General features: G+C 47.2%; 1 protein-coding gene across 1 annotated transcript in view; it reads left to right on the forward strand.

Annotated features, from left to right (window-relative positions):
• Positions 1-26,218, forward strand: part of LOC148522929 (uncharacterized) — a 107,847-nt gene that overhangs the window by 51,548 nt on the left and 30,081 nt on the right. The window contains exon 3 of the mRNA XM_088473569.1: positions 10,130-10,240. Within this exon, the coding sequence (XP_088329695.1) occupies positions 10,130-10,240 (111 nt within the window). The remainder of the gene's footprint in view (positions 1-10,129; positions 10,241-26,218) is intronic.

Raw genomic sequence — 26,218 nt, forward strand, 5'->3', positions numbered from 1 at the left:
ATGGCATGTTATCGTCTATGTCATGACTAGTGGCAGCAGCTTCAGCACTAGGAGGAAGTGGTTCTTGATCTTTCTCTATTTTATTTTTATCGGAGAAAGTTTGGTCCTCCATTTATGTTATATCGATTTGATATATACGTGCGGCTAAACACAGAAAATAATTTTTTTTTTGGTTTGGACTGGAGTGTACTTTGTGGGTTACAGCACCCTTTAACGGTCAAGCCAGCCGGCCCTTTACTTATGACACAGGCGCACGCTTGGCACTACTTTGTTGATGCACGTGCGGCTACTGCGCACACAATTCACAAACACAGAAAATAATTTTTTTTTGGTTTGGACTGGAGTGTACTTTCGGGGGTTACAGCACCCTTTAACGGTCAAGCCAGCCGGCCCTTTACTTATGACACAGGCGCACGCTTGGCACTACTTTGTTGATGCACGTGCGGCTACTGCGCACACAATTCACAAACACAGAAAATAATTTTTTTTTGGTTTGGACTGGAGTGTACTTTCGGGGGTTACAGCACCCTTTAACGGTCAAGCCAGCCGGCCCTTTACTTATGACACAGGCGCACGCTTGGCACTACTTTGTTGATGCACGTGCGGCTACTGCGCACACAATTCACAAACACAGAAAATAATTTTTTTTTAGGTTTGGACTGGAGTGTACTTTCGGGGGTTACAGCACCCTTAACGGTCAAGCCAGCCGGCCCTTTACTTATGACACAGGCGCACGCTTGGCACTACTTTGTTGATGCACGTGCGGCTACTGCGCACACAATTCACAAACACAGAAAATAATTTTTTTTTTGGTTTGGACTGGAGTGTACTTTCGGGGGTTACAGCACCCTTAACGGTCAAGCCAGCCGGCCCTTTACTTATGACACAGGCGCACGCTTGGCACTACTTTGTTGATGCACGTGCGGCTACTGCGCACACAATTCACAAACACAGAAAATAATTTTTTTTTGGTTTGGACTGGAGTGTACTTTCAGGGGTTACAGCACCCTTTAACGGTCAAGCCAGCCGGCCCTTTACTTATGACACAGGCGCACGCTTGGCACTACTTTGTTGATGCACGTGCGGCTACTGCGCACACAATTCACAAACACAGAAAATAATTTTTTTTTGGTTTGGACTGGAGTGTACTTTCGGGGGTTACAGCACCCTTTAACGGTCAAGCCAGCCGGCCCTTTACTTATGACACAGGCGCACTCTTGGCACTACTTTGTTGATGCACGTGCGGCTACTGCGCACACAATTCACAAACACAGAAAATAATTTTTTTTTAGGTTTGGACTGGAGTGTACTTTCGGGGGTTACAGCACCCTTAACGGTCAAGCCAGCCGGCCCTTTACTTACGACACAGGCGCACGCTTGGCACTACTTTGTTGATGCACGTGCGGCTACTGCGCACACAATTCACAAACACAGAAAATAATTTTTTTTTGGTTTGGACTGGAGTGTACTTTCGGAGGTTACAGCACCCTTTAACGGTCAAGCCAGCCGGCCCTTTACTTATGACACAGGCGCACGCTTGGCACTACTTTGTTGATGCACGTGCGGCTACTGCGCACACAATTCACAAACACAGAAAATAATTTTTTTTTAGGTTTGGACTGGAGTGTACTTTCGGGGGTTACAGCACCCTTAACGGTCAAGCCAGCCGGCCCTTTACTTATGACACAGGCGCACGCTTGGCACTACTTTGTTGATGCACGTGCGGCTACTGCGCACACAATTCACAAACACAGAAAATAATTTTTTTTTTGGTTTGGACTGGAGTGTACTTTCGGGGGTTACAGCACCCTTAACGGTCAAGCCAGCCGGCCCTTTACTTATGACACAGGCGCACGCTTGGCACTACTTTGTTGATGCACGTGCGGCTACTGCGCACACAATTCACAAACACAGAAAATAATTTTTTTTTTGGTTTGGACTGGAGTGTACTTTCGGGGGTTACAGCACCCTTAACGGTCAAGCCAGCCGGCCCTTTACTTATGACACAGGCGCACGTTTGGCACTACTTTGTTGATGCACGTGCGGCTACTGCGCACACAATTCACAAACACAGAAAATAATTTTTTTTCTGGTTTGGACTGGAGTGTACTTTCGGGGGTTACAGCACCCTTAACGGTCAAGCCAGCCGGCCCTTTACTTATGACACAGGCGCACGTTTGGCACTACTTTGTTGATGCACGTGCGGCTACTGCGCACACAATTCACAAACACAGAAAATAATTTTTTTTTTGGTTTGGACTGGAGTGTACTTTCGGGGGTTACAGCACCCTTAACGGTCAAGCCAGCCGGCCCTTTACTTATGACACAGGCGCACGCTTGGCACTACTTTGTTGATGCACGTGCGGCTACTGCGCACACAATTCACAAACACAGAAAATAATTTTTTTTTTGGTTTGGACTGGAGTGTACTTTCGGGGGTTACAGCACCCTTAACGGTCAAGCCAGCCGGCCCTTTACTTATGACACAGGCGCACGCTTGGCACTACTTTGTTGATGCACGTGCGGCTACTGCGCACACAATTCACAAACACAGAAAATAATTTTTTTTTGGTTTGGACTGGAGTGTACTTTCAGGGGTTACAGCACCCTTTAACGGTCAAGCCAGCCGGCCCTTTACTTATGACACAGGCACACGCTTGGCACTACTTTGTTGATGCACGTGCGGCTACTGCGCACACAATTCACAAACACAGAAAATATATTATTTTTTTAGCACTTGGGGGGAGCACCCCTGATGGACAGAGCACCCCCTGGACAACACTACAGCACCCCTTTAGGACTGGGACACTGCACAGGACTTTGGAGTGGACACAGCCCCTATGGAGAACTGACTGCACAACACAGTCCAGCCAGCCCCTATGGACTTTGAAGTAGTGGACACAGCCCCTATTAACAACAGCAGCACAGCACAACACAGCCAGCCCCTATGGACTTTGAAGTAGTGGACAACAGCAGCACTACACTACACTACACTACACAGCACTAACTCCCACCCTCCCTCTTCACTGTCCACAGCCGAGTGAGAAAATGGCGCCGACGCGGGTACCTTATATAGGATCCAAAACCCGCGAGACTCGGAAGGCGGGATGATGACGTTTTGCCTCGATGTCAGATCCGAGTCAGGCGGGAAAAGTCGAGCCTGACTCGGATCGGACTCGGATCGGGGGGGCTCGGGGGGGTTCGGATTTCAGAAATCCGAACCCGCTCACCCCTAATATATATATATATATATATATATGTGTATATATATATATAAAGCACTAATCCACGGCACTCACCATTCCTAGTTTTGGGGTGCAACATGGTATGTGACCACATTGTTTAAATAGAAATCACAGGGGCTCTGCACTCACCATTATATCTAATAATAATAATAATAATAATAATAAACATAATACACAGTGGGGTTTTGGTTCATGAATTGATCAATGCATTTAAGCTTGCAGACCATCGTCACGGGACCCCACTTCACTGCAAGTCCCTACTCTATTGCTCAGAATTATAACATGGATATAGCCATCACATTAGTGTTAAACTCAGGGTATGCTATCAAGGTTTAAAGCTTGGGGTGGGTTTTGCAGTGAAGTGGGGTCCCGTGACGATGGGCTGCAAGCTTAAATGCATTGATCAATTCATGAACCAAAACCCCACTGTTTATTATTATTATTATTATTATTAGTTATTATGGTGAGTGCAGAGCCCCTGTGATTTCTATTTAAACAATGTGGTCACATACCATGTTGCACCCCAAAACTAGGAATGGTGAGTGCCGTGGATTAGTGCTTTTTGTTTTTATGATTAATTTTTATAATTAATCATTTTTGTGATCACATTTTCTCATGCACCCCTGTTAACTAGTTATCTAACTTGTGTCAGCTGTTTTCCTAGGTGCTTTGCAACAGGTGTGCTTGGTAACTGTCTCACATTTATTTTAAATCAAAGTTGCTGTGAGCTTTAAACCTTGATAGCATACCCTGAGTTTAACACTAATGTGATGGCTATGTCCATGTTATAATTCTGAGCAATAGAGTAGGGACTTGCAGTAAAGTGGGGTCCCGTGACGGGGGCTGCAAGCTTAAATGCATTGATCAATTCATGAACCAAAACCCCACTGTTTATTATGTTTATTATTATTATTAGATATTATGGTGAGTGCAGAGCTCCTGTGATTTATATATATATATATATATATATATAATGATCCACAGGCGGCACTCCAGAAGGAGTAAAGAATACACAATCACGAAGTATATAGATGCAACATTTCAGTGCCTTTATTGACGCTTTTGTCAAGCTAGAAAGCATCAATAAAGGCGCTGAAACGTTGCATCTAAAGGCTTCGTGATTGTGTATTCTTTACTCTGTCCAGAGTGCCGCCTGCGGAACATTATATTACAGCGTGTCTCCTAGTGGGGCTAACTGTGGAGGGCACCCAGCTCAGATAACCTCATTACCAGTGGAGTGCCGGATCGTGGTATTGTGTGTGTGTATGTATACAGTATGTATACAGTATGTATATGTGTATATATATATATATATATATATATATATTGTGATGACACATGGGGTATTTAGCTCAGTAGATGGGTGTCAGTGGTGCAGTGTTTAGTGCTCGAGTGAGGGTCCAGACAGGTTTTCCTGGTAAAATAAATGAAATAATGCTTTAATGTCAGCATGATCAGGAAACAAGACAAAATACGCCTAGCCCCCATCAGGGCACTCACAATGGGCCTGATTCAGACCTGGTCACAAGGCTGCGTTTGCACGCAGCCGTCTGATGTTTGCAATCTGTGCACGTGTATAAGATGCAGTGGCCGTGGGCAAACCAATCACTGTGATTGGGAAGCGATCACAGCCAGTACATAGACGTTCCGCAAGCATGAGTGACAGGATGTGCCATTTGTGGGTGGTGACGGGGAGGTTGATGGTAATGGGGGGTGTGGTGGTGCAAACGCAAGCATGTCTATGCATTTCAATGCCAGTTCAGGGACGTACATAATTAAGATGCATCATCAGCATACATGTCACATAAAATAAACACAGCATCACTCTCAGTGCTTGAGGTAGGGTATGGTCAACCACAAGTGGTGCGTATGGGTCCGATGTCAGCCGATGTTACAGATTATTTAATACACTTCCTGGAGATGATGTATGTTATGAAGGGAAAGTGGACATCTTGTGTCAGGCTGGTGGGCGTCTACTTTCATATCGTGATCGCACGTCAAAACATAGTGGGCTAATATCTTGCTTGTGATCGTGGGATTTGCATACTTTGACTGCGGATGGCTGCGTGTGAACGCAGCCTTGCGACCTAGTCTGAATCAGGCACATAGTACAAAGTCTCTCTGCTTCCTGCAGAGTAACACTGGGATAATTAGCCTGTCCTGGATTGGCCTTTGGCTTCTCAATTGTCAGCTGTCCTGACCCAGGCTCTGGACTGGTCTTTAGCTGGCTGGCTTCCACAGTCTCAGAACTGCAAGGAAGCAGGCCTGGCTAACTTTTGCTAACTTAGGCTCCGGCCTACTCCCATTCACACGGCTCAGAGGCAGGCTACTATCTGTATCACCAGCTTCACTAAGAGGCATACTGGTGTCAACCTCTTAGAAAATCTCAGGCAAGTCATTGCAAAATGGCTTAACCTGCTTGGACTCTCCTCGGCATTTCTGATTTCTGACAATGCCACAAATATTGTGAGAGCATTATAGCTGAGTGATTTCAAACACGTCCAATGTTTTGCTCACACAATCAATTTGGTGGTGCAGAATTTTTGAAAAATGACAGGGCCATGCAGGAGATGCTGTATGTGGCCCAACATTTTTTGAACATTTTCAGCATTCAGCAGCTGCATGGAGAAGATTGCAGAACCTGCAAGAACAGTTTTATTATCCATGGCAACACCTGAAGCAAGAGTAAGTAATAAGGTGGAATTCCACCCTTTATATGCTTTAGTGGATGGAGGAACAGCAAAAAGCCATCCAAAGCTACACAACTAGCCATGACATAGGGAGAATGTACCACAGTGGAGATTACTTTCCGTGTTGTGCAAGGTGCTGAATCCCTTTGAAGTTGTCAGTGAAGTGAGGGCCTGATTCAGAGGCGGGCGCTGTTTTTTTTGGAGCGGCCTCCTGGCCGCTTGCATAGCTGTGGGTGACGACCCACAGCTATAGCGAGCGGCCATGATGATGGCTGCAAGCCCCAGAGAGCTACATCACCAGTGATGTCAGTGGGGCCGCCCACAAATGGCAGGCATTCACATGAGAATGCCTCCGTTTGTGAAGCCACCCCCCCACCACACCTACAAAATGGGGTGAGCTGCCAATCAACATCGTCAGCCATGGATAGGTAAGTACTTACTAACCTAACCTAACCCCCTAACCATAACCCTCCTTAGGGGTGCCTAACCCTAACCTCCCCCCCAAGTGCCTAACCCTAATCCCCCCTGTAAGTGCCTAACCCCCCCCTTCCCCGCTGCCTAAACCTAAGTCTCCCGTGGGGGTGCCTAACCCTAAGTCCCCCCCAGGGGTACCTAACCCTAACCCTCCCTCCCCCTAGCCTAACTCTAACCCTCCCGGGGGAGTGCCTAACCCTAAGTCCCCCCTGGGTGCCCTAAACCTAACCCTTCCCCCCGCGGCTGTCCACTCGCGGCGCCGGGCATCCCTTCAATCGGGATGCCGGGCGCCTGTCTCCCGGCGTCGGGGAAATGTCAGGCATCTACATCTAGATGCCCGGCATTTCATCCCTCGCCGGGATATGACAGTCGGGAAGCCGGCTGCCGGTATTAAGGCAGCTGGTTTCCTGATTGTATACCCCCTAAACTTACCATCAGGATGCTGGCACCAGGATTCTGACAGGTGTTGGGATCCCAGCTCCAGCATTCTAAGCACCGGCATTTCGTCTGTTGGGATTTTGATCGGATCCCAATCAGCGACTCTGTGCATTTGCAAACAAAAATCCGCAAGTGCAAGAGATTCAACAGAAATAGGCTTCCAGTCTCTGCACTCATGACACTCCCATTAAATTCCCATGACACTCCTACAAGTAAAAATTGTTTCTTACAATTGGATTCTTGCCACCCAGTTCCGGCCTCGGTATACTGTACCTATTTCATTCAAATACAGGTCTGGCCAAGTTCCATCTGATTTAAAATAGGGATGAGTGCCGGACCATTTTTGCTGGATTTGGATTTGTCGTCTGGCTTTGGATTTGGATTTGGATTTGCCAAACCTGCCGTGACTGGCTTTGGATTTGGATTTTTTACAAAAATTAGCAAAAAAAGCTAAAATCACATAATTAGGGTTTTTTTTTGTTCCTAGAGTATTATTAACCTCAATAACATTAATTTCCAGTCATTTACAGTTAATTAAGACCACCTCACAGCTTACAATATTGTTTACACCATTATTGGCCAACGTTGCAGTGAGCTGACTGGTTAATATGCGACAGAGACGGTGCTTGTATTTTATATACAGAGGGCTAAGGCCCATGAAGTCACGGTGCTGGTATTTTATACACAGAGGGCTAAGGCCCACAAAGTCATGGTGCTTGTTTTTTATACAGAGAGGGCTAAGGCCCACGAAGTCACAGTGCTTGTATTTTATATACAGAGGGCTAAGGCCCACGAAGTCACGGTGCTTGTATTTTATACACAGAGGGCTAAGGCCCATGGAGTCATGGTACTTGTATTTTATACACAGAGGGCTAAGGCCCACGGAGTCACGGTGGTTTTATTTTATACACAGAGGGCTAAGTCCCATAAAGTCACAGTGCTTGTATTTTATACACAGAGGGCTAAGGCCCACAAAGTCACGGTGCTGTATTTTATACACAGAGGGCTAAGGCCCACGAAGTCACGGTGCTTGTATTTTATACACAAAGGGCTAAGGCCCACGAAGCCACAGTGCTTGTATTTTATACACAGAGGGCTAAGGCCCACAGAGTCATGGTGCTTGCATTTTATACACAGAGGGCTAAGGCCCACAGAGTCATGGTACTTGTATTTTATACACAGAGGGCTTAGGCCCACGGAGTCATGGTACTTGTATTTTATACACAGAGGGCTAAGGCCCATGGAGTCACGGTGGTTTTATTTTATACACAGAGGGCTAAGTCCCACAAAGTCACAGTGCTTGTATTTTATACACAGAGGGCTAAGGCCCATGGAGTCACGGTGGTTTTATTTTATACACAGAGGGCTATGGCCCACAAAGTCACAGTGCTTGTATTTTATACACAGAGGGCTAAGGCCCACAAAGTCACGGTGTTTGTATATACAGAGGGCTAAGGCCCACTGAGTCATGGTGCCTGTATACACAGTGGGGTACAGCACCAAAAGATAAATTTTTTTTTTTCTTTTTAAACTTTTTACTTTTTTTTTTTACACACAGCCACTTGTGAGTCTTGACATTTTAATCAGTATAGTGCAGCATATATCAGCATGCAGTGTGCCCCCTTACACAGTCACTTTGCAGCACAGCCACTTGTGAGTCTCTGGACACAGGACTTAATCAGTAGAGTATAGCGTAGCATACATCAGCGTGCAGTCAGTGCCCTCTATACCAGTGGTCAGGGAACAGGGGTAAATTACCCCACATGGGGTAAAAGTGAAATTCCTGGGGGTAATGGACGAACAGCCCTGCATGCATATGAGTCATTCTTTAATATATAGAATGATTCATATGCATGCCTGGCTGTGCCGCAGGGAGTCTCTAAGCCGGACGCCTGCTGAGATGTTATTACCTGCAGGCGCCCGGCTCCTTCCCTGCAGTGCCGCGTTAGCCGGAGGCAGGAGTTCTCTTCTGAACTCCAGCTTCCAGCTCTCTCCATTCGCACTATGGGAGAGATGTCATGACGTCTCTCCCATAGTTCCAAGGAGCAGCCGGGCGGACAGGACGGCAGCGTATGCAGGAGCGGGGATTAAGGTAAGTTTTTTTTTTGTATAAACGGCACTACAGGGACATTATATGGGGCACTACTACAGGGACATTATATGGGGGCACTACTACAGGGGCATAACTATGGGGGCACTACTACAAGGGCATAACTATGGTGGCACTACTACAGGGGCATTATGTGGGGGTACTACTACAGGGGCATAACTATGGGGACACTACTACTATATGATTTCCTTTCTTTCAAATCAAGGGGGTAACTTCGGCGTATCTAAATACATTTTGGGGTAAAAGGTAAAAAAGTTCCCTGACCCCTGCTCTGTACTGTCACTTTGCCAGCACAGCCAGTCCCTTTACACAGCCAGCAGTAATATAAGCAGATCAGTGTGCAGCTTGCGGAGCGTGTAGTGAATGGTGCCGAGTCATGGGACTCGGCGCCTTATGTAGAGGTGAACTCTCGCCTGTCGCGAGAGTTCGGCACTCTCGTGAGAATCCGACATCAAGACGCTGACGTTCGGCCTCGCAGTGGGGATCCGAGTCGGTGGGAACACCCGAGCCTCAGCTTGGGTGGACTCGGGTCCCTGATGTTCGGAGCGGTCTGATTTCTGTGGAATCCGGACCGCTCATCCCTAATTTAAAATAGGATGGAAATAAGCAAAAATGTGTAAAAATTGTTTAGAGATGAGTAGAGATGTCCATAAAAGATGACATTTTGCCTCTCTGGCATGCACGCATGCACAATGGCAAACAATCACCCCATCTGCGTAAAAATTGCATTAGCGTCCGTCTCTGAATCAGGCCCTGAGATCCATCTGACTCGAACTTAGCCCTCCCGATCTTCCTTTGTGGGGGCCTGACTTCATCTGATGGACCTCTAATGCTGAGGAACTTTGTATCAGGGGAGGGACCCTTACAAAAATGACACATTACTCTCATGGTAAAAAAGCAAAAACACTATTTATAGATGAATTCTATGTTATTAGACGTTAAGCCTGTGCCTGTTTTCAGTAAACTGAGCTTTAGCTGTGTGGTATTTTTTAAAAAGTGCAAATATCTTATACTCTACTATAACAACCACCAGCACCTGTTGCAGGTGACACTTAGCAGGGATGGCCGACAATAAGTTAAACCAGTGACACACATTTTCTGACCTTAAGATGTCTGGGCTAAGGCAATTGGATTTTTTATATTCTAACTGATATTTTCCTTTGTTCCCTTAGATTGTGCAGATTGTTGCAGCCATCTTGCAGATTGGTCTAGGAATTGGTCTGGCTTTTACTGCACACAACAATTCATTTCCAAGTGGTATCCCTTTCTGGGGCTCAGTATGTGTAAGTACATAAACTTCTGATATGTTGGCATACAGTATGTACTTATTTCCTTTGTATTCTGTTTATCACAGCTGAGCACATGTTAAGCACGCCAGCTCAGAGATGATATGGTAAATGTAAATCCTTTACTTTAAATAAAATATTGAACTATAGCTTGTCCCTTGCTTCTAAGTTGGAATAGTTGCCCTGATTCAGAGCCGGACGCTCTGACAGAGCGCTCGCTTTGAATCAGGACCATTCTTTTTTTTTTTGAACTGCCTCCTGGCAGCTTGCATAGCTGTGGGTGACCACCCACAGCTATAGCGAGCGGCCAGGAAGATGGTCGCGATGGTCAAGACCTTGTGGTAGGGTCTTGTCGTCGCAAGCCCCAGATAGATTTCGGCTCTAACAGAGCCGAAATCTCCCCCACTGACATCACTCGTGATGTCAGTGGGGCCGCCCCCAAACTGAGGCGTTCACATGGGAATGCCTCCGTTTGGGCAGCCACTCCCCCGGCCCGCCCACCAAAGGGGGGGTGTGCTGTCACTCAACATCGACAGCACGCCCCCTTTGGTACGAGACCCGGAGCGACGGATTGCCCATCGCTATCCGGGTCTCGCGCATGCGCACGATGGAGCCGGCTCCTTCGTGTGCATGCACTCTGGGCCACCATTGACCCGGTTGCGAGCGCTCAGCGCTTGCGACCGGGCCTGAATCAGGCCCAGTAATCACTCAGTACATGCTGCCATATTTCTGTGAAATTACATCACACCTCCCAGTCATATGGCCAAATGTAGGATTTTAAAACTGCTGAGATTTTAGCAAGTTAGCAGTCAAATTTAAAGTGGCAATGTTTAGTTAAGGCAACCCTAAACTAGTATTTCCTTACTAATCATTGCCACTTTAAAGTAATGTATGACACAGTAGACATTGCATTTATTAACAGTTATTTATATAGCACACACATATTTCATAGCAATTTACAGAGACTATCTGGCCATTCACATCAGTCCCTGTCCCAGTGGGTCTTACACTCTATGGGCCTGATTCAGCTTTGGGAATATAGTGATAAAGAGCACGTAATTGTGAACCAGGACAAACCATGTTGCAATGCAAGGGGTGCAAGTACATACATTTTATTCTGCATGTAGGGTAAATACTGGCTGCTTTTGCATGTAGCCCACAAATACTGCACAGCTATATTTTTATACTGCAATTTAGATGTCAGCTTGGACCATACATGCCAACTCTCCTGCTTCTTGTGGGAGGCTCCCGTTTTGTCTACAAGCCTCCCGCTCCCCCGCAAAACTTAATAAATACCCTGCATTCCCCACAGCCCTGTCTGAAATCCAGACTGTGCATGCGCGAGTCTGGATGTGACAGAAGCTGGGCCAGATAGCCATATGTAATAAGCTGGCCACGCACCGCAGGGTTGTGTGGGTAGCGTTGGCCAGCAAGCAGGAGCAAAGAACAGGACTGAAGGGGATCTAGTTGTAACCCGGAGGCGGAGCCTGAGTTGTCATCAGTGCAGGCAGAGACGAGATTTTGGGGGTAAATTTACTAAGGTTCAATATGACTTTCGATTTGTAGTTCGATTTTGCTTACCTCAAACCGACTCAAATCGAAAGTTCAAATCCCTCATTTACTGACATTCGATTTGAGAAGCTTTTCCAAAATCGTGATTTGCCGTTCGATTTGGCATGTTCATGTACAAATTGAGCAGGAAATCCCACTTCAAATCGAACTGCATATCCCTGATTGAATAGAACTGCTACATGCTTTCACTTTCAGCACCGTTTTCACACAGAAACATACAGACATCAGTGAGATGTATCTTACTGTAACTAGCTTAGAACTTGTTAAATTAAGAAAAAAATTAAACAGAACCAGTCCTGGTTGTCTAAGTACAGGGAAAAAAATGTATAGGGTTCCACTTACAAGCAGCAAGAGGCTCTGGGAACCAGTCCTGGTTCTGGACTTACAAGGAAAATATTGCGTAGGGTCTCCCTGTAATTCGCAGAACCAGCACTGGACTAGGGATGTGCGCCGGACCATTTTTGCCGGATTTGGATTTGGAGTTGGTTCTAATTCGTCGTCTGGATTTGGATTTGGATTTGCCAAACTGCAGTGACTGGCTTTGGATTGGGATTTTTTTACAAAAATTGACAAAAGAAGCTAAAATCACATAAATTGGTCTTTTTTTTCTTCCTAGAGTATTATTAACCTCAATAACATTAATTTCCAGTCAATTTAGACCATATCACAGCTAATAATATTGTTTTCAACATTATTGGCCAAAGGTTGCAGTGAGCTGACTGGTTACTAAGCGACAAAGCAGCGGCACAACGACACAGACACCACAGTATAAAGCACATCTATGACACATTGCCACACAGCAGTGGCAGAAATGAAAAGTAGTGCACCCACCCAGTGGGGTACGGCCAGCAGAATCACAGTACTTGTTACAAAGTGGGCTACGGCCCAAGGAGTCACAGTGCACAATCTTATTCACATTACACCACACATAGTGCCCCTGATTCACATTACACCATAAAGTAGTGTCTTTTATTTATGTTACGACACACAGTAGTGCCCCTTTTACACAATTTCCACAGTAGTGACCCTTTTACACAATGCCCACAGTAGTGCCCCTTTTACACAATGCCCACAGTAGTGGTGTCCCTTACACAATGCCCCCAGCAGTGGTGCCCCCTATGTAGTCCCCTTAGTAGTAGGGTCCCCTATGCAGTGGCCCCAGTAGTATGCCCCCCATTAGCAGGCACCCCCCAGTAGTATGCCCACCATTAGCAGGCCCCCCATTAGCAGCCCCCCCAGTAGTATGGCCCCCCAGTAGTAGGCTGCCCCAGTAGCAGGCCCCCCCAGTAGTATATGGGAAAGATATCTGGGCTGCACAACCTGACTCTATATATTAAGGGAGGTGCTACCTGATGAGACTAATTGCAGGCACAGAAACAGACAAATCTCAGGTGCACAACTCCAGATTATTAATGATATATATATAAATGCAATAAAATTTTGCAATCAATAGAGGTTTTTAGCATAATCATGGCCAAGCTTATGGGCCTACCCACCAATATCCAGGTAACCTCTTTCGGGTAGGTCCCTAACATACCAAGGTTCAAATCCAGAGCGCAGGACCCCCCAAAAAATGCCCCAGCCAAGCTGCCCCAGGGCACCAGCATAGTAAGAAAAGTGCAGTGTAAAGAGATAGTTAAGAGCAGCTACAGCTGCATATAAGGAATGAAAATAAAATTTTGACAATGAGCATGAAACCCCCTGACAATGAGCAGGTAATTTTAAAGTAATTAGAAGCCTTACTGTGGGGCATAAAATGGTGTTGGGCAAATATGTAAGTGGCACTTTGGTAATAGGTATTACAGTGTGTGGCATAATGTGTAATGGGCATTATGGTGTGTGGAATAATGTAAGTCACTATACCAGGGACCGCATTATAACACATTTTTCTTTTATAACACATTTTAACCCTTCACTGTTTGTTTAATATACATGTACTTCACTTTTTTATTTTCATTCTTTATATGCAGCTGTGGCTGCTCTTAACTATCTCTTTACACTGCACTTTTCTTACTATGGCGGTACCCTGGGGCAGCTTGGCTGGGCCAGTTTAGGGGGGGTCCTGCACTCTGGATTTGAACCCTAGTATGTTAGGGACCTACCCGAAAGAGGTTACCTGGATATTGGTGGGTAGGCCCATAAGCTTGGCCATGATTATGCTAAAAACCTCTATTGATTGCAAAATTTTATTGCATTTATATATATATCATCAATAATCTGGAGTTGTGCACCTGAGATTTGTCTGTTTCTGTGCCCCCCAGTAGTAGGCTGCCCCAGTAGTAGCCCCCCTGTAGTATGGCCCCCCAGTAGTAAGGCCCCCCAGTAATATGGCCCCCCCCCAGTAGCAGGCCTCCCCAGTAGTAGCCCCCCCAGTAGTAGGCCCCCCCAAGTAGCAGGCGCCCCCCCAGTAGTAGGCTACCCCCAGTAGCAGGCCCACCCCAGTAGTATGCCCCCCCCCAGTAGTATGCCCCCCCCCAGTAGTGTGGCCCCCCCCAGTAGCAGGCCCCCCCCAGTAGTATGGCCCCCCCGCACCCCCCGGTAGCAGACCCCCCAGTAGCAGACCCCCCCCCCCAGTAGCACCCCCGGCCCTTACACAAGTAAAACAAAAAAAAACGTACCTGTATCCCCGCTCCCACACCGTCCGCTCTGCTGTCACACGCTGAGGAGGGAGCCGGAAGACGGAGCTCATGTGTGAGCAGCAGCCAATGAGAGTCTGTGTGACTCTCATTGGCTGCTGTAACAAACACACAGCTGCCGCTGGCGGCTGTGTGTTTGTGTCTGTGTAGGGCAGACCGCTATCACAGCGCTCTGCCCTACACAATAAGAGCCCTGATGTCGGATTCTCTAGTGAGAATCCGACATCAGGCGGCCGCCGTTCGGCCCCGAACGGGGATCCAAGTCAGGCGGTGAACACCCGAACAGGGTTCGGGTGGACTCGGATCCCCAATGTTCAGAGCGGGTTGGATTCCACAGAATCCGAACCGCTCATCTCTACACTGGACCCTTTCTAGCAGGGGATTAATGCCACAGCCAGGGGTGCCCTTTCACCGGGCCCCCCAGCCGCAGCATCAGCCCTGATCCCTAGTCAGCCCAGGCCAGAGATTCCTGGGGATCCCCCCAAAAAAACCCCTAGTCTGATAGCCCGGGGCTATCCTCGCCACCCCCAGGCGGTGGGTGGTGGGTTGATAGTGTAAGTGTAGAGCATTTGAATAAGTTTAAAATATTGTCTTTTGCTGTGGAATTGCAGGTCCCAGCAAGCCTCCCCCGCATACTGGTACATGGAGAACCAAAATTACCAGCATTTGGGGCATTACGGGCCCACTGGTACCTGTAGTTCCACTGCAAAAGCAATATTAAAAAAACACAGGACACACACCATACACAGTATAATTTTATTAAACATGCATGCACACACACATGTACTCATACTCACCTATGTATCCCTGTAGCATTGGTCCACTTGTCCAGTAGATAATCCATAGATAATCCTGTGAAAAAAAAACATACTCACCTTCTCCTATGCATGGTTCGGTCCTCTTCGGTTAAAGTAGGCATCCATGGTCTTCTTAATACAAAAAAATGAAAAACACGAACCATGCACTTAAGTAACAACCAGGATGGTTATTAGTTCCCCCTTTGAAGGTCCGTGTCTGAGCAGTCATTGGCTGAGAGAGGTCAGCCCCCGCCTCTCAGCCAATGAACAGCTCCCTCCATTGAAGTCAATGGAGAGCCACAGGGTAACTAAAGTGTATTCTGCGGTTCCCACCATTGACTTCAATGGAGGAGCCGTTAATTGGCTGAGAGATGGGGGCTGACCTCTCTCGGCCAATGAATGCTCAGATACGGCTCTACAAAGGCTAGAGCCACATCTGAACTCTTCATTCGAGAGATAACAATAATCTTGGTTGTTACCTAGTGCGTGGGTCGGTTTTATTAATTTTTTTATTTTAAGAAGACCATGGAACCCTACAGAGACAAGGAGACCAGTCCAGGTAATGTATGTGTGTGTGTATGTATGTATGTATTAACACTGTAATTCACGGTGTGTGTCTTGTGTTTATTTAAACATTTATTTACAGGTGAACTACAGGTACCAGCAGGCCCTTGTGGTTCCCCAAGTACCAGTATGTGGGAGTGGCTTGCTGGGACCTGCAGTTCTACTGTAAAAACAATGTTTTTAATCTTCTTTTTTTACACTACACCAACAATATCAACCCACCACCCACCGACCAGGGCTGGCGGGGATAGTCCCGGGCTATCAGCTTAGGCTAGGGGTGCCCTGGAGAGTGGGACCCCTATATTGGTGGGGTCCCCAACTCCCCAGGGATCCCTGGCCTGGGCTGACCAGTGGTCAGGACTGATGCTGTGGCTGGGAGGCCCGGTGATAGGGCACCCTTGGCTGCGCCTCAATCCCCCACTAGAAAGGGTCCAGAGCTGGTTCTGGAGCTTACAGGGGAACCATATGCAATTTTTTCCCTGTAAGTCCAGAACCAGGACTGGTTCCCAGAGCCCAGTGCTGGTTGTACTAAGTACAGTGGAACCCTAAATATTTTTTCCCTGTACTTAGACAACCAGGACTGGCTATGAAAAGTCAGGGGCTGGTTCTGTTTTAGGGGGGACCTCACATCATTTTTTTTTACATTTACCTCTTTCTAAGCTATTTACAGCAAGATACATGCATGCATCACACTGATGTACTGTATGAATGTATCTGTGTCAAATCGAAAGCATGAAGCAGGTCTATTCATTTGGGGATTTGAAGTTTGATTTGAAGTTTGATTTCCAATCGAATGATAGTAAATAAGGGATTTGTGTGTTGGTCTATGTAAAAGTACCGATGTTTTTCAAATGTTCGATTCGAGTTCGATTTGAGTAAAATTCGGTTTTAAATTCAATTTTACATTTGATTTGGCTTTTAGTAAATACCCAAATGCAAAATCGAATACAAATCGAATGCCTAATCAATCAAAATGCAAAATCGAATGTTAGTAAATATACCCCTTGTTCTCAATTTCTCCTGCTTCAGCGGCAGCAGAGGCTTCTCCTTCTCCCCCTTGCCTAAGTAAGTAATTATTATAGTGTTTCGTGCTCAGGGTCAGTGGCGGTTCTAAGGGGAGGCTAACAGGGCTGTCGCCCTGAGCACCGGCCCCTAGAGGGTGCCACTGAGTCCCCAGAAGGAAAAAAAAACCCACAAAAAAAAAAAAAACAGCGCCGGTCCCAACCCCCCGCTAGCGACCACAGGGAGACTCAGTTTGGCAGGCGCCCGCTGAGATTTGTTACCAGCAGGCACCCGGTTCCCTCCTTGCAGCAGCAGCCGAAAGCCAGAGCTCACTGCTGAGCTCCGGCTTCCTGCTCCCAGGGAGAGCACTATGGGAGGGACGTCATGATGTCATGACATCTCTCCCATAGATCCGAGTAGCCAAAGCTCACTCCTGAGCTCCGGCTCCCGCAGAGAGCACTATGGGAGGGGCGTCATGACGTCTCTCCCATAGATCCGTGGAGCTGCGGTCGGACCGGAGCAGGAGTAGGGCTTAAGGTAAGTATTGTGTTTGTATTTTAATTGTATTTTTTTTTCCAGAAGCACCAGCACTGGGGGCATGACTATCACTGGGGGATGACTTGGGGCATGACTGGGGTTCATGGTATGCACTTGGTGGCTTTGCAATAGTGTTACAGATTGCAGGGTGCCTGTCTGGAGTGCCAAAATTAGCATATCAAATTGCTTACATCAAAGGATGCAATATATGATGGTTCCACATTTTTTGGTATGTATTTTACACCCAATCATTATCTTTATTGGCCTCTTCAGGCTCGAACAGAAATCCATGTTAACTGCAATCTGCAGGGTTGATCACGGGCTGCTGTGGTCTTTAATGGAATAGCCCCGGCATATTAATTAGCCTGCGGTAATTAACCACGGCTAATTGAATCCGGCCCTATAAGTTTTAAATGCTTTTATGTTCGACCATACATAATTAATACGAGTATGCTCATTTTCCTTGTATTAATTATAAAATGACACAAATCAAAAATTGATTGTTTATTTACTAAGGATAAATAGGTAAAGTAGATAATACTGTAGGTAAAATATTTGTTATGGACTCAGCAGGCTCTAGACCAGGGGTGGGCAATAAGCATTCTTCTATCTACTGTGGGACTACACATCCCAGCAAGCCCTGCCATAGTTTTGCTATCAAGACATGCTAAAACTGTGTCAGGACATCCTGGGATGTGTAGTTCAACAGCAGTTGGATAACAGCTTTTTGCCCACCCCTACCTTGGACTTACAGTATTAGTAAAAAATGTGGAGCGTGGCCTACCTAAAAGATACTTTAGGGGATTACAAGCAGCAATGGTCTATTAGGAAGTGCTACTAATTAATGTGATGTCCGGTGTAATGTAAAGACAGGTCTAGCTAATATATGGTTAAGTGCTTAGCATATATTTGCACTTTAACATTCTATTTAAATGACATATATTATAATAATTAACTGTGAATTCAGTTTTAGTTATTTATATCTAGCACTCACATATTCTGCATCATTTCTCACATCAGTCCCTGCCCCAGTGGAGCTTACAATCGATATTCCCTGCCACATGTACTTACTTACTTTTTTATTGGGAGTCAATTAATCTAGCAAAATATTTTTGGAGTGTGGGAGGAAACCAGGGTACAGTACCCGGAGGAAACCCATGTAAGTAGGAATGCTAACCATGTTACCATCTGTGCTTTCAATATATGACACTTCACTACATGATATGTATAGCCTACTAACCTCCCATGTCGGGATCTTCATCTCCCAGCCTTCGGGCATCAGGATTTCAACTGCCGGGCTTCCGTCCGGCGGTATTACATACCCAACCCTCCCCATACTATGAGGCCCATAGTACAGAGTGGGCTCAGGATGTACTAGAGATGAGTGGTTAGGTTTTTGAGAAAGCCTAACACCCCAAACTTTGGGGTTCTGAGTCGAACTGAATGATAGTTTGGAATCACTTTGTAAGTCCATCTCTTTTGATTTCAGGTGCAGTGAGGTAGTCAAAATTGACTGGTAATAACTGGAAATGAAAGGTGTTGATGTTAATATTACGTACAATAGGAACAAAAACTAGAGATGAGTGTGCCCGGTTCTCAGAGAACAAGACCCGCCCAAACATGGCAATTCTGAGTTGGATCCAAGTCCGGATGAGGTTTTCTCACCTGACTAGGATCCGAAAATGAGGCAAAACATCATCGTCGGATTCTCGCTGGTTTTGGATTGTATATAAGTCCCTCCCTGCGATGATTGGTGCCATATCCTTGCTGAGTTCCATCCAGGGATTGCTGTGCTGTCCATCCAGGCATAGGCATCTTTATAATGGGTGGATGGTGTGTGGTGCAGGGGGGCCCACACCACACTCCCTGCACCCACAGGTAATCATACTTACCTCTCCACCGATTCCCGAAGTGCTGCTCCGCAGCGCTATACTGGCGCTGCAGAGCAGCAAACACTCACTGGGATAATAGCGGTGGACATTTTCCCAATGATCTGCACATGTGCAGAAAAGATGTCCCCGGAAAAGTAGGCGCGGGCGCCAATATCCCAGAGACCCTCTGGCATGAAGCCAGAATCTACAGCGCTCAGTGCTGTGCTGAGCCGCCGACCTAGAGGAGGGGGCCCAAATGGAGGCTGCACACAGGCCCCCTCATCTCTTAAAATGTCCCTGCATCAGGGCCAAAACTAGGATATCTGTCACCCGGTGCAAGGCAGTAATTTAGCGCCCCCTCCCTTCCCGTACCTGGATTTTGTCCTTGCTCCTCCATAAGGCAATGCACTAGTCAGACGTCCCTGGTATAGTGGAAAAGATTCCTGGACTGCACACCCTGAATATATATAATGGGAGGTGCTACCTGATGAGACTAATTGCAGGCACAGAAACAGACAAATCTCAGGTGCACAACTCCAGATTATTGATAATATATAAATGCAATAACATTTTGCAATCAATAGAGGTTTTAGCATAATCATAGCCAAGGTTATGTGGCCTACCTACCATATCCAGGTAACCTCTTTAGGGTAGGTCCCTAACATACTAGGGTTCAAATCCAGAGTGCAGGACCCCCCTAAACTGGCCCAGCCAAGCTGCCCCAGGGTACCGCCATAGTAAGAAAAGTGCAGTGTAAAGAGATAGTTAGGAGCAGCTGCTGCTGCATATAAAGAATGAAAATAAAAAAGTGAAGTACATGTATATTAAACAAACAGTGAAGGGTTAAAATGTGTTATAAAAGAAAAATGTGTTATAATGCGGTCCCTGGTATAGTGACTTACATTTTTCCACACACCATAATGCCCATTACACATTATGCCACACACTGTAATACCTATTACCAAAGTGCCACTTACATATTTGCCCAACACCATTTTATGCCCCACAGTAAGGCTTCTAATTACTTTAAAATTACCTGCTCATTGTCAGGGGTTTCATGCTCATTGTCAGGGGTTTTATGCTCATTACCAGGGGTTCCATGCTCGTTGCCATGGGGTTTCATGCTCATTGTCATGGGGTTTTCATGCTCGTTGTCAAGGGGTTTCATGCTTGTTGCCAGGGGGGTTTCATACTCGTTGCCAGGGGGGTGTCATGCTCGTTGCCAGGGGGGTGTCATGCTCGTTGCCAGGGTGATTAATGCTCATTGCCAGGGGGATTCATGCTCATTGCCAGGAGGTTTCATGCTCGTTGCCAGGGGCTTTCATGCTCGTTGCCAGGGGCTTTCATGCTCGTTGCCATGGGGTTTATGCTCGTTGCCAAAGGGTTTATACTTATTGCCAGGGGTTTCATGCTCATTGCTATGGGGTTTATGTTCATTGCCAGGGTGTTTCACGAGAAAAGATGCAGCTTTCTGGCACTTCCGGGAACGCTATGTGCATTGCTAGTAGGACCTCTAGCATCTGTCTTCTCCTCGGCGGCGGCCATTTTTGGATGGCCATTTTCTGCAGAGCCCATGCGGATGGAGCCGTCCGCATGGAATCTGCAGCCCCCAAGTCACCGCGCACTACAAGACTGCGTGGGGTGTCCAGGGCTGAGTCAGCCCTTTTTCACCCCCTGCATTCCGGCACCCGGTGCACGTGCACCTCTAGCCCCCCTGTGCTGATACTCCAAAGTAGGGGTGAGCGGGTTCGGTTTTCTGAAATCTGAACCCCCCCGATCCGAGTCCGATCCGAGTCAGGCTCGACTTTTCCCGCCTGACTCGGATCTGAAATCGAGGCAAAACGTCATCATCCCACCTTCCGAGTCTCGCGGGTTTTAGATCCTATATAAGGTACCCGCGTCGGCGCCATTTTCTCACTCGGCTGTGGACAGTGAAGAGGGAGGGTGGGAGTTAGGGCTGTGTAGTGTAGTGCTGCTGTTGTCCACTACTTCAAAGTCCATAGGGGCTGGCTGTGTTGTGCTGTGCTGCTGTTGTTAATAGGGGCTGTGTCCACTACTTCAAAGTCCATAGGGGCTGGCTAGACTGTGTTGTGCAGTCAGTTCTCCATAGGGGCTGTGTCCACTCCAAAGTCCTGTGCAGTGTCCCAGTCCTAAAGGGGTGCTGTAGTGTTGTCCAGGGGGTGCTCTGTCCATCAGGGGTGCTCCCCCCAAGTGCTAAAAAAATTATATATTTTCTGTGTTTGTGAATTGTGTGCGCAGTAGCCGCACGTGCATCAACAAAGTAGTGCCAAGCGTGCGCCTGTGTCATAAGTAAAGGGCCGGCTGGCTTGACCGTTAAGGGTGCTGTAACCCCCGAAAGTACACTCCAGTCCAAACCAAAAAAAAAATTATTTTCTGTGTTTGTGAATTGTGTGCGCAGTAGCCGCACGTGCATCAACAAAGTAGTGCCAAGCGTGCGCCTGTGTCATAAGTAAAGGGCCGGCCGGCTGGCTTAACCGTTAAGGGTGCTGTAACCCCCGAAAGTACACTCCAGTCCAAACCAAAAAAAAATTATTTTCTGTGTTTGTGAATTGTGTGCGCAGTAGCCGCACGTGCATCAACAAAGTAGTGCCAAGCGTGCGCCTGTGTCATAAGTAAAGGGCCGGCTGGCTTTACTGTTAAGGGTGCTGTAACCCCCGAAAGTACACTCCAGTCCAAACCCCCCAAAAAATTATTTTCTGTGTTTGTGAATTGTGTGCGCAGTAGCCACACGTGCATCAACAAAGTAGTGCCAAGCGTGCGCCTGTGTCATAAGTAAAGGGCCGGCTGGATTGACCGTTAAGGGTGCTGTAACCCCCAAAAGTACACTGCAGTCCAAACCAAAAAAAAAATTATTTTCTGTGTTTGTGAATTGTGTGCGCAGTAGCCGCACGTGCATCAACAAAGTAGTGCCAAGCGTGCGCCTGTGTCATAAGTAAAGGGCCGGCTGGCTTGACCGTTAAAGGGTGCTGTAACCCCCGAAAGTACACTCCAGTCCAAACCCAAAAAAAAATTATATATTTTCTGTGTTTGTGAATTGTGTGCGCAGTAGCCGCACGTGCATCAACAAAGTAGTGCCAAGCGTGCGCCTGTGTCATAAGTAAAGGGCCGGCTGGCTTGACCGTTAAGGGTGCTGTAACCCCCGAAAGTACACTCCAGTCCAAACCAAAAAAAAAATCATATATTTTCTGTGTTTGTGAATTGTGTGCGCAGTAGCCGCACGTGCATCAACAAAGTAGTGCCAAGCGTGCGCCTGTGTCATAAGTAAAGGGCCGGCTGGCTTGACCGTTAAGGGTGCTGTAACCCCCGAAAGTACACTCCAGTCCAAACCAAGAAAAAAATTATTTTCTGTGTTTAGCCGCACGTATATATCAAATCGATATAACATAAATGGAGGACCAAACTTTCTCCGATAAAAATAAAATAGAGAAAGATCAAGAACCACTTCCTCCTAGTGCTGAAGCTGCTGCCACTAGTCATGACATAGACGATAACATGCCATCAACGTCGTCTGCCAAGGCCGATGCCCAATGTCATAGTAGAGGGCACATACAATCCCAAATGGCAAAGTTCAGGAAAATGACCTTGAAAAAGACATTTAAATCAGCTGAAGAGAAACGTAAACTTGCCAATATGCCATTTACGACACGGAGTGGCAAGGAACGGCTATGGTCGATCCCTAGTATGTTCATGACTAGTGGTTCAGCTTCACATGACGATGGAAGCCCTCCTCCCACTAAAAAAATCAAAAGAGTTAAGCTGGCAAAAGCACAGCGAAGAACTGTGCTTTCTAAGAAGATATCACAAATCCCCAAGGAGAGTCCAAGTGTGGTGGTGGTTACGATGCCTGACCTTCCCAGCACTGGACGGGAAGAGGTGGCTCTTTCCACCATTTGCACGCCCCCTGCAAGTGCTGAAAGGAGCACCCACAGTCCACTTGCTGATATGCAAATTGAAGATGTCACTGTTGAAGTACAACAGGATGAGGATACTGGTGTAGCTGGCGCTGAGGAGGAAGTTGGCGAGGAGGATTCTGATGGTGATGTGGTTTGTTTAAATCAGGCTCCGGGGGAGACAGTTGTTGTCCGTGGGATGAAAAAGCCCATCACGGTCATGCCTGGGCAGAAGACCAAACATTCCACCTCTTTGGTCTTGCAATATTTCTATCCAAATCCGGACAACAACTGTCTTGCCATATGTACCATATGTAAAGGTGAATTAAGTAGTGGTAGGGACGTCAACCACCTAGGAACATCCTCCCTTATACGGCACCTGCAGCGTGTTCATAAAAAGTTACTGTCAAGTTCAGAAACTTTGGCTAAGACCGTAAGCAGTCCAGGGACACCTAAAGCCCGTTGTCCTGTTGTATCCAAGCGCCTGCAAACCACACCGTCAACTCCCTCCTCGTCAATTTCCTCCTTAGTCAGGATCGGAAGTAGTCCTGCAGGCCATGTCACTGGCATGACTGACTCTCCTATCCGGGATTCCTCCGGAGGATCCTGCATTGCTACACCTACTGCTGCCGCTGCTGCTGTTGCTGCTGCTGGGAGTCGTTCATCATCCCAGAGAGGAAGTAGGAACACCACTACTTTTACTAAACAATTGACCCTCCAACAGTCCTTAGCGAGGAGGATGAAGTACAACAGCAGTCATCCTGAAGCAAAACGTATAACTGAGGCCTTGACTGCTATGTTGGTGTTAGACGTGCGTCCGGTATCCGCCGTTAGTGCAGTGGGATTTAGACAATTGATGGAGGTAGTGTGTCCCCGGTTCCAAATCCCGTCTAGATTCCACTTCACTAGGCAGGCGATACCGAGACTGTACAGAAACATCAGAAAAAGTGTCCTCAGTGTCCTGAAAAATGCCGTTGTACACAATGTCCACTTAACCACGGACATGTGGACAAGTGGAACAGGGCAGACTAAGGACTATATGACTGTGACAGCCCACTGGGTAGATGTATCACCTTACGCAGCAACAGCAGCAGCGTCACCAGTAGCAGCATCTCAGAAACGCCAGCTCGTTACAAGGCAGGCTACGCTGTGTATCACCGGTTTCAGTAAGAGGCACACCGCCGACAACCTCTTAGAGAAACTGAGGGAAATCATCGCCCAGTGGCTTACCCCACTTAGACTCTCCTGGGGATTTGTGATATCTGACAACGCCACCAATATTGTGCGGGCATTACATCTGGGCAAATTCCAGCACGTCCCATGTTTTGCTCACACAATAAACTTGGTGGTGCAGAATTTTCTGAAAAGCGACAGGGGCGTGCAGGAGACGCTTTGGGTGGCCCGAAAAATTTCTGGCCACTTTCGCCATTCAGCGACTGCGTGCCGAAGACTGGAGCGCCAGCAAACACTCTTGAACCTGCCCCGCCATCACCTGAAGCAAGAGGTTGTGACGCAGTGGAACTCAACCCTCTATATGCTTCAGAGGATGGAGGAGCAGCAAAAGGCCATACAAGCCTATACATCCACCTATGACATAGGCAAAGGAGGGGGTATGCACCTGACTCAAGCGCAGTGGAGAATGATTTCCGTGTTGTGCAAGGTTCTCCAGCCCTTCGAACTTGCCACACGTGAAGTCAGTTCAGACACTGCCAGCTTGAGTCAGGTCATTCCCCTCATCAGGCTTTTGCAGGAGCAGCTGGAGAAAGTGAAGGAGGAGCTAAGACGGAGCGATTCCGCTCGGCATGTGGGACTTGTGAATGAAGCCCTTCATTCGCTTTGCCAGGATTCCAGGGTGGTCAATCTGTTGAAATCAGACCACTACATTTTGGCCACCGTGCTCGATCCTAGGTTTAAAGCCTATGTGGTGTCTCTCTTTCCGGCCGACACAAGCCTGCAGAGGTGCAAAGACCTGCTGGTGAACACACTGTCAGCTGAAGCGGAACGTGACACGTCAACGGCTCCTTCTTCATTTTCTCCCGCAACTGGGGCTGCCAGGAAAAAACTTAGGTATCCTAAGCAACCCGCTGGCGGTGATGCAGGGCAGGCAGGACCAAGTTTGGACATCTGGTCCGGACTGAAGGACCTGGCAACAATTTCTGACATGTCTACTGTCACTGCATATGATACTGTCACCATTGACAGAATGGTGGAGGATTACATCGGTGACAGCATCCAAGTAGGCATGTCAGACAGTCCATACCTGTACTGGCAGGAAAAAGAGGCAATTTGGAGGCCCCTGTACAAACTGGCTCTATTTTACCTGAGTTGCCCCCCCTCCAGTGTGTACTCCGAAAGAGTGTTTAGTGCAGCCGGGAACCTTGTCAGCGAAAGGCGTAGGAGGTTGCTTCCACAGAATGTGGAGAAGATGATGTTCATCAAAATGAATTATCAGCTCTTCCAGGGAGACCAGCCTCCAGAAGGTACAGAGGGACCTGTGGTGGTGGATTCAAGTGGGGATGAGTTAATACTTTGTGAGGATGAGGATGTACACACTGAAGAGGGTGAGGAATCGGTGGATGAGGAGGATGAGGATGACATCTTGCCTCCGTAGAGCCAGTTTGTGCAGGGACACATTAATTGCCAGCTTGTTTTGTGGGGGCCCAAACGAACCAATCATTTCAGCCACAGTTGTGTGGCAGACCCTGGCGCTGAAATGATTGATTTGTTAAAGTGTGCATGTCCTGTTTATACAACATAAGAGTGGGTGGGAGGGCCCAAGGACAATTCCATCTTGCACCTCTTTTTTTTCTTTGCATTATGTACAGTTTGGGGCCTAGTTTTTCTAACTGCCATCCTGTCTGCCACTGCAGTGTCACTCCTAGATGGGTCACGTGTTTGTGCCGCCCACTTGTGTCGCTTAGCAAAGTCATCCAGCTACCTCGGTGCAACCTTTTGGACATAAAAACACTATTATGAGGTGTTCAGAATAGACTGGAAATGAGTGGAAATTAAGGTTATTGAGGTTAATAATAGCATAGGAGCAGAAAAACCTACAAATTCGGTGATTTTAGCTGTTTTTATGCTT

Source organism: Taudactylus pleione, unplaced genomic scaffold, assembly GCF_031769625.1.
Source record: "Taudactylus pleione unplaced genomic scaffold, aTauple2 ptg000136l, whole genome shotgun sequence".
In the NCBI taxonomy this organism is placed as follows: domain Eukaryota; kingdom Metazoa; phylum Chordata; class Amphibia; order Anura; family Myobatrachidae; genus Taudactylus; species Taudactylus pleione.